Below are 12450 nucleotides of genomic sequence, written 5' to 3'. Positions count from 1 at the left end.
TTCCTTTATGGGGGTCTAAATTGACCCATACAAGTCTGTGACTCTAACAGCATACAAATGGAACCAAATGGACCTAGTCTCGCGTAGCCAGACAACTATTCCACAATCTCCGAATGCTATATAGAGTCTGGAACGGCAGCTCCCGAACGGCAAGTATCGGAAGTAGCCACTGCTGCACTGAACTGTAGTCCCATTGGAAACATAACAGAAACACAATAGCTCAGACAAAGTCATTCGAACGGCCTATTCTTGTTTTGGGTGTATAGTTTAAGAAAACGTTTGAAAACATCATGGAGATAACACCAGAGAAAGACAAATAATGCCCCCAGAAATATTGAAAGGAGACTTAACGCTTCCAGTAGGACATGTTATTGTTACTGCACCAAGGGAGCGGTTGCGTCACATCCGCTTTATCTCGCACTCATCGTTTCTATTTCTGTTTGCCAGACTGTATGCCGGGAGCATTTGCCCAAATCGCGTCTGGCCTCGCGAGACTAAAATGGACCCCGACAGGTCCATTTGGTTCCATATGTATACTGTTAGAGTTAAGGGGAGACCTTGAAATGTAAAAGTTTGAGAAACACTGAGAACCACTCACCTCTACAGTCTTGTGCTGGTCGATGCCCAGGCTGTGCATCAGACGGAGGACCTGCTCGCTGTACTCTCCCAGCGCCGGGCCTCCCTCGGCGGGCAGCACCTGCTGGTACATCAGGTGCCTCTGCACCGGCACGTCCAGCACCATCCACTTGTGTTCCTTGATCTGGGCCACGGACAGACGCTTGGACGGGTCCAGGACCAGCATCTTGCGGATCAGGTGTTCACAGTCTGGAGGGTGAAGGCAGAGAGTGAGAAACTACTGGGTTAATACACGATTTAAGCTTAATATCTTGGTGTCATCACTTCCAATTTAACGTGTTTAACCTGTAAGGCAAGGCAGTTGTATTTCTATAGCACATTTCAACAATGTGCTTTACACAAAACATCGAGCATAAGGAAACATAATAAAATTATAAAATTACATTAGGGTGCATAAAACAAATGAAGTACAAAGTTATTTTCAGTCAGTTCTAACCAATATGGCTGTTATTTCAACGTTTTCCTCGCAACATAATCACTAAAATAGTATCACTGTCGGGCAGAAAGTCTTTTGGTAAAGCAAAGCCCTGCTTCAACGCGTCGAGCTGCGACGCGTTGTGCGCTTGGAGGTCGGCTATTTACAGCGCTTGTTACCACACTGAACTAAGCATAATCAAGTCAATACTGGAGATGTGGCGTAACGGCATGGATTTCTACACTGAGAGAGAGGGCAATTCTTTCAACATAAGACGCTGCATTCAAGTTCAGGAGAGTTTGGATATGAAGGCAATTCTCTTGAATGCCGCCTTCAGGTATGGCACGGAAAGAGGGGCATTTGCATTTATTTAACCATAGTAAAAACTGCATTCATGGTCTGGAGAGGGCACTTTTTACAGACGGGTAAAAGGGCTGGGGCTCAAGCCCCCCTTTGATGTTTATGTGTGTAGATCTGCTGTTTTCACTACATTTGTGCGACGGCCTTGTATGATTTGCGAAAGAACGTACACATTTGGAGATACGAGATTTCCACCCGACAACGACGATATACTAGTGTTGTTGCTGCTCTTATACCACCATTATTACTGGGGTTGGTGTGGGTCAGACAGTAGCCCCCCGCGGGCCGTAATTTCTATATGGTCCCATCTCCCATGCCTAAGATAGACTCGGGGTTCTGACCTACCGGCCACATGAATCACTCTGGAACCATAACAGGCTATACTTATACTTTACTATAATGCGGAAGCGGTGACCAGACAGACGATGACGTGTTCTGGCTGCCTGGCAGGGGTCCCCGGCCCTGATGAACCTCCCCCCGCGCTCTCGCTTCCCCCACCTAATGAGAGCTCCACACCTCTAGTTAGGGACGGGATGCGCTTGACGTCAGACTCACAGCTGGGTTCTTAATCCATTCAGAACGGGTACACGTTATGGTGTATTATTATTTCATGCTTTAACTATTAAAAAAATTGCAGATATACAAGCTCACAGCGCGGCACCAAGTGCCGCGCTGCGAGCTTGTAGATCTGCTATTTTTGAAAAATCTTGACATTTTAAATTTTGACCCGAAGTGTCTTTTGAATCCTTCTAGGTTTTTTTGAAAAAAATATATGTTTCTATGTCAGCAATCTGGCCAGCCATCGTCAAAGAAAAGCTCCTTTTCACTTAACTGGAGCTCAGTTAGTCTGTTCTTGAGAGACTACTATGTCAGTGGTTCTCAAACCTTTTCATGTGAAGGACCCCCAAAATGATATTTATTTGGCCACGGACCCCCATCTCAAAATATTTAGTTCCAGGGACCCCCCAGAAGCAAAATTTTAGTTACAAACGTTCGCTTTGAAAAATACATTATATTCAAAGATTTGCACACATTTTCACGACTTTTTCAAAAATAGCAGATCTACAAGCTCGCAGCGCGGCACTCGGTGCCGCGCTGTGAGCTTGTATATCTGCTATTTTTCAATAGTTAAAGCACAAAATAATGATACACAATAATGTGTACCCGTTCTAAATGGGTTAACAGGATTACGGCGCTCCGGCTGTGGCACGTTGGCCCGACTGTGTGCCGTCTCTCCGCGGCATTCCTTCCTACCAGACCGCGTTTCTCTCAAGCCTCGCACCCCCGCCGCTCCGGTTAATGTCTTAACCCATTTAGGGCCTAGAATTATTGAATGCTTTAAACCAGTGAAAAATAGCAGATATACAAGCTCATAGCGCGGCACCGAGTGCCGCGCTGCGAGCTTGTAGATCTGCTATTTTTTGAAAAAAGTCGTGAAAATGTGTGCAAATCTTTGAATATATGTATTTTCAAAGCAAACGGTTGTAACTCAAATTTTTTCGACTGGGTGGTCCCTGGAACTAGATATTTTGAGATGCGGGTCCGTGGGCCGAATAAATATCATTTTGGGGGTCCTTCACAAGAAAAGGTTTGAGAACCACTGACATAGTAGTCTCTCAAGAACAGACTAACTGAGCTCCAGTTAAGTGAAAAGGACCTTTTCTTTGACGATGGCTGGCCAGATTGCTGACATAGAAACATAGGTGTTTCAAAAAAATCTTAGAAGGATTCAAAAGACACTTATAGAATCGGGTCAAAATTCGAATTTTCACGATTAAAAAAAAAAATAGCAGATCTACAAGCTCGCAGCGCGGCACTCGGTGCCGCGCTGTGAGCTTGTATATCTGCTATTTTTCAATAGTTAAAGCATAAAATAATGATACACAATAATGTGTACCCGTTCTAAATGTCTTAAAGGTCTTGGACGCAGGCTGGGAGATTTTTGGCAACGTTTCGACTCTTCTTGGCCTCGAGTTAATTTCCGGTTGCACGTCTGTCTTTGGGGATTATTAATAAGATATCCTGTTGGGACATTTTTGTCATCGTTTACGGTATTATTTCCACTGTAATGGAAAACATGCATTTTGAATACCTCCTATTGTTTCGGTTCGGTTAACAGAAAGATATTTAGTAAGAAATGTAAAGCTTTATATTCTGACAGCAATCATCGCTACAGAGTGTTTGTTCAGGTACAGGGCTCTCCCTGTCTCTCCTGTTTAGCTCTTTGATAAACAGAAAAATACATCTTCAGGTGGTTACACTTCCAAAATTGCCTGCTTTCATCTTGTTTCTTCATCTCCTGTATGGGTTCTCGCTCCTGATTGGATACATTTGGTAACCTGACCAAAAAATGAAATTTTCTGTTTGCTAAAGAACTGGAGAGACTGGAAGATTCCTGTTACTCAACTCAACAAACACTCAACATTAGTATCAGAATATGGAGCTATTTAACTGTATACTCTATATTCGTTGTCGTATCACAAATAGCGTACAGTAAATGGCAGATCTACAAGCTCACAACAGCTTGTAGATTATTTTGAAAATCTTGGAATATTTTGAAATTTTCGTCAAGTTCTGGGCACATTTTTGCCAAAACGACAGCATATTCAGCAGAAAAAAAAATAATAATCCAAAATGCATTCAGGGCCTTCCTTGAACCCGTGGCCTTTGTTCAGCCATGTCTCTCTAACTGAACTGTATAGCTCAGTCAGGAGCAAACAGCAGTAAGCGTCGCCTTGTTTATAGCAACAGGGCTGAGGCTGCACACATTTTCTGGAAGCTCCAAGTCACCAGGGAGAGCCGGGCTATGCAGCTGGCCCAGACTGGCTGCCCTGGCCCTGGGTGGCTGAGCTGACTGAGCTGCCTGCTGGAACCAACTGACTGGCTGACTTCAGTGTCCATGGGTGTCGCACCAAATTCCGGGCCCCATGGGTACTTTTTTAACCATTGAAAAATAGCAGATATACAAGCTCACAGCGCGGCACCGAGTGCCGCGCTGCGAGCTTGTAGATCTGCTATTTTTGGAAAAATCGTGAAAATGTGTGCAAGTCTTTCAATATTTCAAATCCTTCTATTTTTTTTTGGGAAAAACCTATGTTTCCATGTCAGTGGTGCTCAAACTGTTTCATGTGAAGGACCCCTAAATTGATATGTATTTGGCCATGGACCCCCATCCTCAAAATATTTAGTTCCAGGGACCCCCGAGAAGCAAAATTTGAGCAACAAATGTTCGCTTAAAAAATACATATATTCAACGATTTGCACACGACTTTTCAAAAACGGCAGATCTACAAGCTCGCTGTGAGTGGAGAAGAGATCCAGTAGAACTAAAAGGCAGGTCATTTTACGCTTGGTTGCGCTTGGGCGTTGCGCTCTGAAAATAGCAGATCTACAAGCCCACAACGCTGTTAGCATGTAGATCGGCATGCAACCAAGTATAAATCAGCCATTACAACGCCATCAAGGCCCGTCAAAATACATTTTAGTCGACCAAATGAACTGTAGGTTTAGTCGTATAATAATTTAGTTGACTAAAACTAGACTAAAACTAAATTACATTTTATTCAAAAGACCCATGACTAAAACTAATTCAAAATTTGCTGTCAAAATTCAACACTACTGGCTGCCTGTCTGTCTGTCTGGCTGAGCTGACTGCTGGACCAACTGACTGACTGACTGACTGACTGACTGACTGACTGACTGTCTGTCTGTCTGTCTGTCTGTCTGTCTGTCCGGGGCCAGAAAACATAGCATTACATCACAATGACTCAAGCGCTCAAACATCCATCTTAACACATTCAATCTGTCGCTGGTGTGGAGTTACACCGAGTCGTGTTGAAGACCCCTGCTCTACCCTGCATTTTCCCCATCTGCCTTTTATAGCGCCTCCAGAAGGCCAATTTTTGCTAAACACATTCACTTTTTATATTACTCCTACAGATTGTGGCCAAACATCATGCAAATCGGTACGTATTATCTCTATAGTCATTATGATCAAGACAGATCCGTCCGATTTTTCATATTTCATCCTGATTGGATAAGATTCACTACTACTACTAAGGTTTGAGAACCACTGACATAGTAGTCTCTCAAGAACAGACTAACTGAGCTCCAGTTAAGTGAAAAGGGCCTTTTCTTTGACGACGGCTGGCCAGATTGCTGACATAGAAACATAGTTTTTTCAAAAAATCTTTGAAGGATTCAAAAGACACTTATAGAATCGGGTCAAAATTTGAATTTTCATGATTTTTCAAAAATAGCAGATCTACAAGCTCGCAGCGCGGCACTCGGTGCTGCGCTGTGAGCTTGTATATCTGCTATTTTTCAAAATGATTGGCTAAGATTCACTACTACTCCTTGGCCTGGCAGAAACCATTATCTCTAGTTACCGTATGACTTCACTTTACCAGCGACATGCTTGAATTGTCCCTTCCCAAGACCAGGAGAAAGCAAAACTACTAATCTATCTATAGTTCAGAGCTGGATATCTGTGATCTGGTGTGCGACACTGGCGCATATTAACACTTTTACTGCCATTGTTTACTGGCAGTAAACAATGGCAGTAAATGAGTTAAACTATATAAATCGTCCTTAGAGAAAGGCCAAGAGAAAGACGATGATGTTGGTTGGAGTCTATGGAATTCAAATGACTGGAATCAGTCCGACTGACAACTTTTAATCTACGAGTACAGTCAAGGGCTTTGCACGCGTTCTTTATTCCGTTTGCTGCATGATTAAAAACGCATTGGATTTGGTGTGCAAGGCTGTGCGGAATCCACACTACGGATCCGAAAAGGAATGATGAAGGAGTCAATGAGTTTTTACCGCATGCGACAAGACGCACGAATCGAATCGGTGAAAAAAACGCACAGCCGCATGCAGCCACCTGCCGCATTGCAAATTCGGAGCCGGTGTGCATGAGGTCATAGAGAATCATTGTTTTCTTTAAAAAGATTAAATCGTCCGTTTTTTTCCGTGCGAAAAAAAAAACGCGTCTGTGTGCAAAGCCCTTAACTCTCAAATACCGGGAACGCGCCCGAGTCGTGTTAGATTTTAACCACTTTAACCATTATTTTATGCTTTAACTTTAGAAAAATAGCAGATATACAAGCTCACAGCGCGGCACCGAGTGCCGCACTGCGAGCTTGTAGATCTGCTATTTTTGAAAAATCGTGAAAATGTGTGCAAGTCTATGAATATCTTTGACCCGATCTTTGACCCGACTTCTAAATCCTTCCTCTGAATCAGTGGTTCTCAAACTTTTTCATGTCAAGGACCCGCAAAATTACAGGTATTTAGCCACGGACCCCCATCTCAAAATATGTTGTTCCAGGGACCCCCCAGAAGCAAATATTTGATTTACAAATGTTCGCTTTTAAATAGATATATTCAAAGACTTGCAAAGAAAAATCGTGATTTTTCAAAAATAGCAGATCTACAAGCTCGCAGCGCGGCACTCGGTGCCGCGCTGTGAGCTTGTATATCTGCTATTTTTCAGTAGTTAAAGCAGTCAATAATCGTAGGCCTAAATGGGTTAAGTCAGTCAGTCAGTGAGCTTAGGGTCGAACTGACGCGGAGGTTTGCGTTATTAATGTTATCTGCACCGTTCTGATCCAAAGTCAGTGGAGACAGGAGATGTGACAGCGATAGAGAGGCAAAGGAAAACAGAGCGAGGCCCTAATAGCGTCACAACGTCTGAGTCACTGTCCAACAACACTGCACAGCAACGCAGGGATAGATGGAGCAGGGGATAACGTACGACACACAGCCCTCGCTGGGGGATTACGTTATTTGTTGTTTTGGGGGTTAGCGTCGTCCTGTAACACTATCTACCTACCACAAACCTATAGAGCTATGGCAGGGTTCCCCAATAGGCGGCCCGCGAGCCATTTGTGGCCCGCGGGGGGCTACTGTCTGGCCCCCACCAACCCCAGTAATAATGGTGGTATAAGAGCAGCAACAACACTAGTATGTCGTCGTTGTCGGGTGGAAATCTCGTATCTACAAATCTGTGCGTTCTTTGGCAAATCATACGAGGCCGAAGCACAAAAGTAGTGAAAACAGCAGATCTACAAGCACACAACTCCTCGCACCACTTGTTTTCACTAGTTTAAATCATTTTTAAAATGATAAATTCAAAACAAACGGTTTTGGACATACAAGATTTTCACCCGACAACGACCCGACAACGACGAAAATCTGCATGATTCACGCAAATGACCTATTTAGATTAAAAACATTGATTTTCTCTGAGAAGCTACACATTTGCATGCCTGTATAGAACTATGGGAAACAACACCATCTTCCTACCTATAGAATATGAGAGTTTCAAGTTGAAAAAATAACTGCCAATAAAGCCATACCAGGCAAAACGTTGTTTGGTTGAAAAATTAAATGGGGAGAGCATCCGTATTGTGTGCGGACACGGAGCGGTGCTCCTGGAAGGAGCTAAGCTCCAACATCTGGCTTTGTCCAGGTGAGGAGCGTGGCCTACATCTGGCAAACCACAACCTCCGCCCCTGATTTCTCACATGCCCCTCTTCTAGCGGCAACATGAGGTTGCTTTTTGCAGACAACATACATGCGACCCTTATCTCCCGATTAGGGAGTCTTACTGGTGAAAAGTATAACATATTTTAGCCTGGGGGCCAACTTTGACAAACCCTGTGTCTAGACATTGCGAGTTGGCCGTGCCGTGCCGTGCTAGGCCATGCCGTGCTAGGCCGTGCAGAGCACCAGCGCAGAGGAACGAGACAGAGAGGAGAGAGATAGTAGGGTAGTGTGTGCAGACTGTCGGCACACTGTGTTCTCCTCCTCACTCACAGAACAGTACAGTACAGGGGCTGGACCGGTGTGTGTGTGTGTGTGTGTGTGTGTGTGTGTGTGTGTGTGTGTGTGTGTGTGTGTGTGTGTGTGTGTGTGTGTGTGTGTGTGTGTGTGTGTGTGTGTGAGAGAGAGCGTCTGTGTGCTGTGGGCCACAGGACTGACATTACCCCCCCCCCCCCCCCAACACACACACACACATTCTCATAACATCTTAATCGTTTCAAGGTCCCACACTATAACCCCCTGTGGCGCAAGCAGTGGCGTGAAGTAACTAAGTAGATTTACTTAAGTACACTTTTGAGGTATTTGTACTTTACTTGAGTATTTCCAATTTTCCAATACTTTTACTCCACTACATCTCTGATCCAAATATTGTACTTTTACTCCACTTATTTGAAAACATTAATTCTAGTTACTTTGCAGAAATAAATCGTAATATTATAAAACATACATAAACTGATCTACAAGATCTCACAATGCGTCGCAATGCGACGTATTGTGAGCTTGCAGATCTGCCATTTTCAAAAATGTTTGTACTTTTTGCTTTTGGCACTTTAAGTACATTTTGAAGCCAAGACTTTTGTACTTTTACTCAAGTACATTTTGAATTCTCAACTTTTACTTGAAACTGAGTATTTCTGCATTGCAGTATTGATACTTTTAGTTAAGCAAAACATTTGAGTACCTTTTCCACCACTGGGAGCAAGTGTTACTGACTGTAGACACACATACTGTGCATACATACATAGACAGACAGACAGACAGACAGACAGACACACAGACACACAGACACACAGACACACAGACAGGGAGGAGTCTCTCTCTCCCCTCAGGGAAAGGTTGAGGAGGAGCTGGAAGCACTTGTCCTGACTCTTCCCCAGGTTACATAAACAGCCGCGCGGCTCTGGAGTTCAATCTGTTGCCAAGCTAGCTAGCTGACGGCGGCTAGCAGCGCCGCTAACAGCGGGGTTCGCTGCTGTTAGCAGAAGGGTTAGCTAACCTGACTGACTCACACTGCGATGATGATGATGATGATGATGATGACGCACACATCTGCACACACACACACACGCACTGGTGTAGGACACCAGCGTGGCAGCAGTGTCCGACTGTCTGCGTATAAATCAAGCAAAATAAAGAAAAAAATACATGTCCATTTCTCAAATTCTGGGGACATTTTGTCTCTCAAGTATAGTAAAACAGACACGCGCGCACACACGCACGCGCGCACAAAAGACTGCAGGGAGCCAGAAAACAATGCAGAGGTGGACTCCGATGGTGGTGGCTGCGGTAGTGGTTAACACTGTGAACTGCTTAGCCCCGACATACAGAGCGGTGGAGGGCCGGTACGTGGACCTGCTCCACTGAGCTACATTCTCTGCTCTCACCTGTTCTGCAGGATTACTGGACATGCAGGGGCTGCTCACCACTTAAACCAAACAACTTCACTTACAAGTATACTTGGACTAGGGATTGGACAAAATGCAAATTTCATTTTCAGGACCACCACTTTGTTTTTGCCAAAGATAAGACGATCTCCTTGTAGATACTAATGTTCCCCCCAAAATATAATAATAATAATAATAATAATAATAATAATATTAACTTGAATTTATAAAGAGCCTTTCAAAAACTCAAGGACTCTTAACAATACAGAAATAGACACATTATTTTCCAAAAAAACCTGAGTAAACAAGTGTCTTCAGTGCGGACTTGAAGGAGTCCAATGCTGGCAACTGGCGATTGGTGAATCTCCATGGGGAGAGAGTTCCAGAGGACAAGGGCTGTGTCACACCAAAAGCTTCGCTTAACAACTTGGGGGCCAAACTCGTTCAGTAACGAGATACGGCCACTGGAGGTCGCTGTGCCAAATCTCAGTTGTCTCGTCTCTCAACGAGACAAAGGGTTAACTTTGTTACATGCAGCTGCATCCGTCCTGTGTACCCTGTGAGAGACGCTGGTGCATATGTCATAACATGACGCGCACAGAAGCGAAATGGAGCATCTAGCCTGCATTGATTTCTATTCTATGCTGAAACATAAAAAGGGCTTTATCTCTGAATAAGGTGCAAAGAACGCCAGGGAAGCAGAGATCTGATTGTTTTTACGGCGACACTTTACCGCGATGGTCGGCCCCCGGTTTGGATTTTAGTTTCACGAGCGTTTGTAAATAAATGGATTATCTTCCTCAATCGTCACTCAGTGGACACTCACGTGCACACGCACGAAGCTTTATTTTGAAGCTTCAAAATAAAGCGTAAGTCCGCTTCCGTTGTGTTAATGGATGCAGGGTTCAAGTGGTTAAAAACAAGAGCCCGACCGATACATTGGTTTGGCCCAGTCAGGCTGTGTTGGAGGTAAAACACGGAACAGTGGCTGTAAAGACGCTACAGGCAGGTATGTGATGAACACTCTCAGATGGATGTCTTCTATCTATGTCAAGGGGGAAAACCTCATTATGTCCAACACTGTAAACCTTTCAGGAAATGGAAAAAAAAAGAACCTGTATATCAATGGAAAGCCCTCAGACACACTTGAACACATTTCCGACATCTTCACTTAACTCTCAAATGCCTGGAACGCGCCCGAGTCGCATTAGAATTCAACCACTTTAACCATTATTTTACGCTTTAACTTTAGAAAAATAGCAGATATACAAGCTCACAGCGCGGCACCGAGTGCCGCGCTGCGAGCTTGTAGATCTGCTATTTTTGAAAAATCTTGAAAATGAGTACAAGTCTTTGAATATCTTTGACCCGATCTTTGACCCGACTTCAAAATCCTTCCTCTAAATCATGCTGTTCTCAAACCTTTTCATGTCAAGGATCCCCAAAATTACAGGTATTTGGCCACGGACCCCCATCTCAAAATATGTTGTCCCAGGGACCACCCAGAAGTAAATATTTGAGTTAAAAAAAGTTAGCTTTTAAGTAAATATATTCAAAGGCTTGCCAAAAAAAAATCATGATTTTTCAAAAATAGCAGATCTACAAGCTCGCAGCGCGGCACTCGGTGCCGTGCTGTGAGCTTGTATATCTGCTATTTTTCTAAAGTTAAAGCAGTCAATAATCCTAGGCCTAAATCGGTTAATAGCTTCAATGCTACGCACTGTAGATCGGCTATTTTTTTTGCCACTTGTGTGAGAAACGGTTGAATGAATGGACAAAGAATCACATACGAAACGTCAAAACATCGTGATGCGAGGTTTCGTAGCGACAGCGACGAGCCTCGACTCGTCCTTCCATACCATCTGATCTTACATTCTGAAGGACGGCCTCGCAGGAAGGGAAGAGAAGCGAGAGAGAGAGAGAATAAAAGAGGGGGAGGGGGAAGGTAGGGATGGGACGATATGAACATTTCATATCACGATTATTGTGACCAAAGAAATCGCGATTTACGATATTATGCGATAATCAAAATATCCCCAACACCAATTATCCTTGGGCAGAACAATTGCCAAAAAATAGCAGATCTAGAAGATCACAATGCGTCACAACGCGACCCCCAACATCCATTATCCTGGGCGGAACATTTGCCAAAAAAATAGATCTACGCAAGAGCTTGTAGATCGGCTATTTTTTTGGCAAAGAGATTTGTTAGAGAGTGGGAAAAAAGACTGTATCAAGTACTTAAAGGTATATTCAGTGATTGTATTTCATTCAAATACAAATATAATTGGTACATTTTCCATTCATTCTCCTCACTAGAATGTGTGCTGACCATATAAGGACTTCCACCATGGCCCGTGTTGCGAGCATAACTAGATACAGTTTTCAGTGGTGGCCAGCCAGTCCTCGCCTTCTCGACCAATCAGGGTAGAGTATGGCCATAGTTATGTTATGATGTTTAGTTATGATGGTCAAAATAAAAGTTTTGAGAACCACAGTCGCTCTGAATTAAGAACGTCTGCTAAATGCCTAGATTGTAAACTACTGAACTCATAAAATACCACAGTCTCGTAGTAAATCAGTATCATACATATCCTGAAGCTGGAGACGTAGGCCTACCGATATTCAGTGATTGGGTCTAATGATCAAAACGAGAACATTATAATGGTGTAAAAAATCTATAAAAGGCCAGTAAGGGACAAGATGACCCCCGGCCACTTTCATTATCACTGACTGAATACACCTTTAAGTGTATATTATAAGTAGCTTACAGTACCAATAGTTTAAGTGGTAGCGGAATTTGCAGCTCGGCAAATAAAAGGTGAA

The 12450-nt window shown here is 43.6% G+C and overlaps 1 protein-coding gene across 1 annotated transcript in view; it reads right to left on the bottom strand.

Moving 5' to 3' along the window:
* The window catches only part of sik2b (salt-inducible kinase 2b), a gene marked incomplete at its 5' end in the record, with an annotated part of 160847 nt that overhangs the window by 39596 nt on the left and 108801 nt on the right, over nt 1-12450 (bottom strand). The window contains one exon of the mRNA XM_080732055.1: nt 599-825. Coding sequence (XP_080588181.1) covers nt 599-825 — 227 coding nt within the window. The remainder of the gene's footprint in view (nt 1-598; nt 826-12450) is intronic.

This window comes from Nannobrachium achirus, assembly GCF_963921795.1.
Source record: "Nannobrachium achirus genome assembly, chromosome: 8".
NCBI classification, from domain to species: domain Eukaryota; kingdom Metazoa; phylum Chordata; class Actinopteri; order Myctophiformes; family Myctophidae; genus Nannobrachium; species Nannobrachium achirus.
This window is presented reverse-complemented; position numbering and strand designations above follow the sequence as displayed.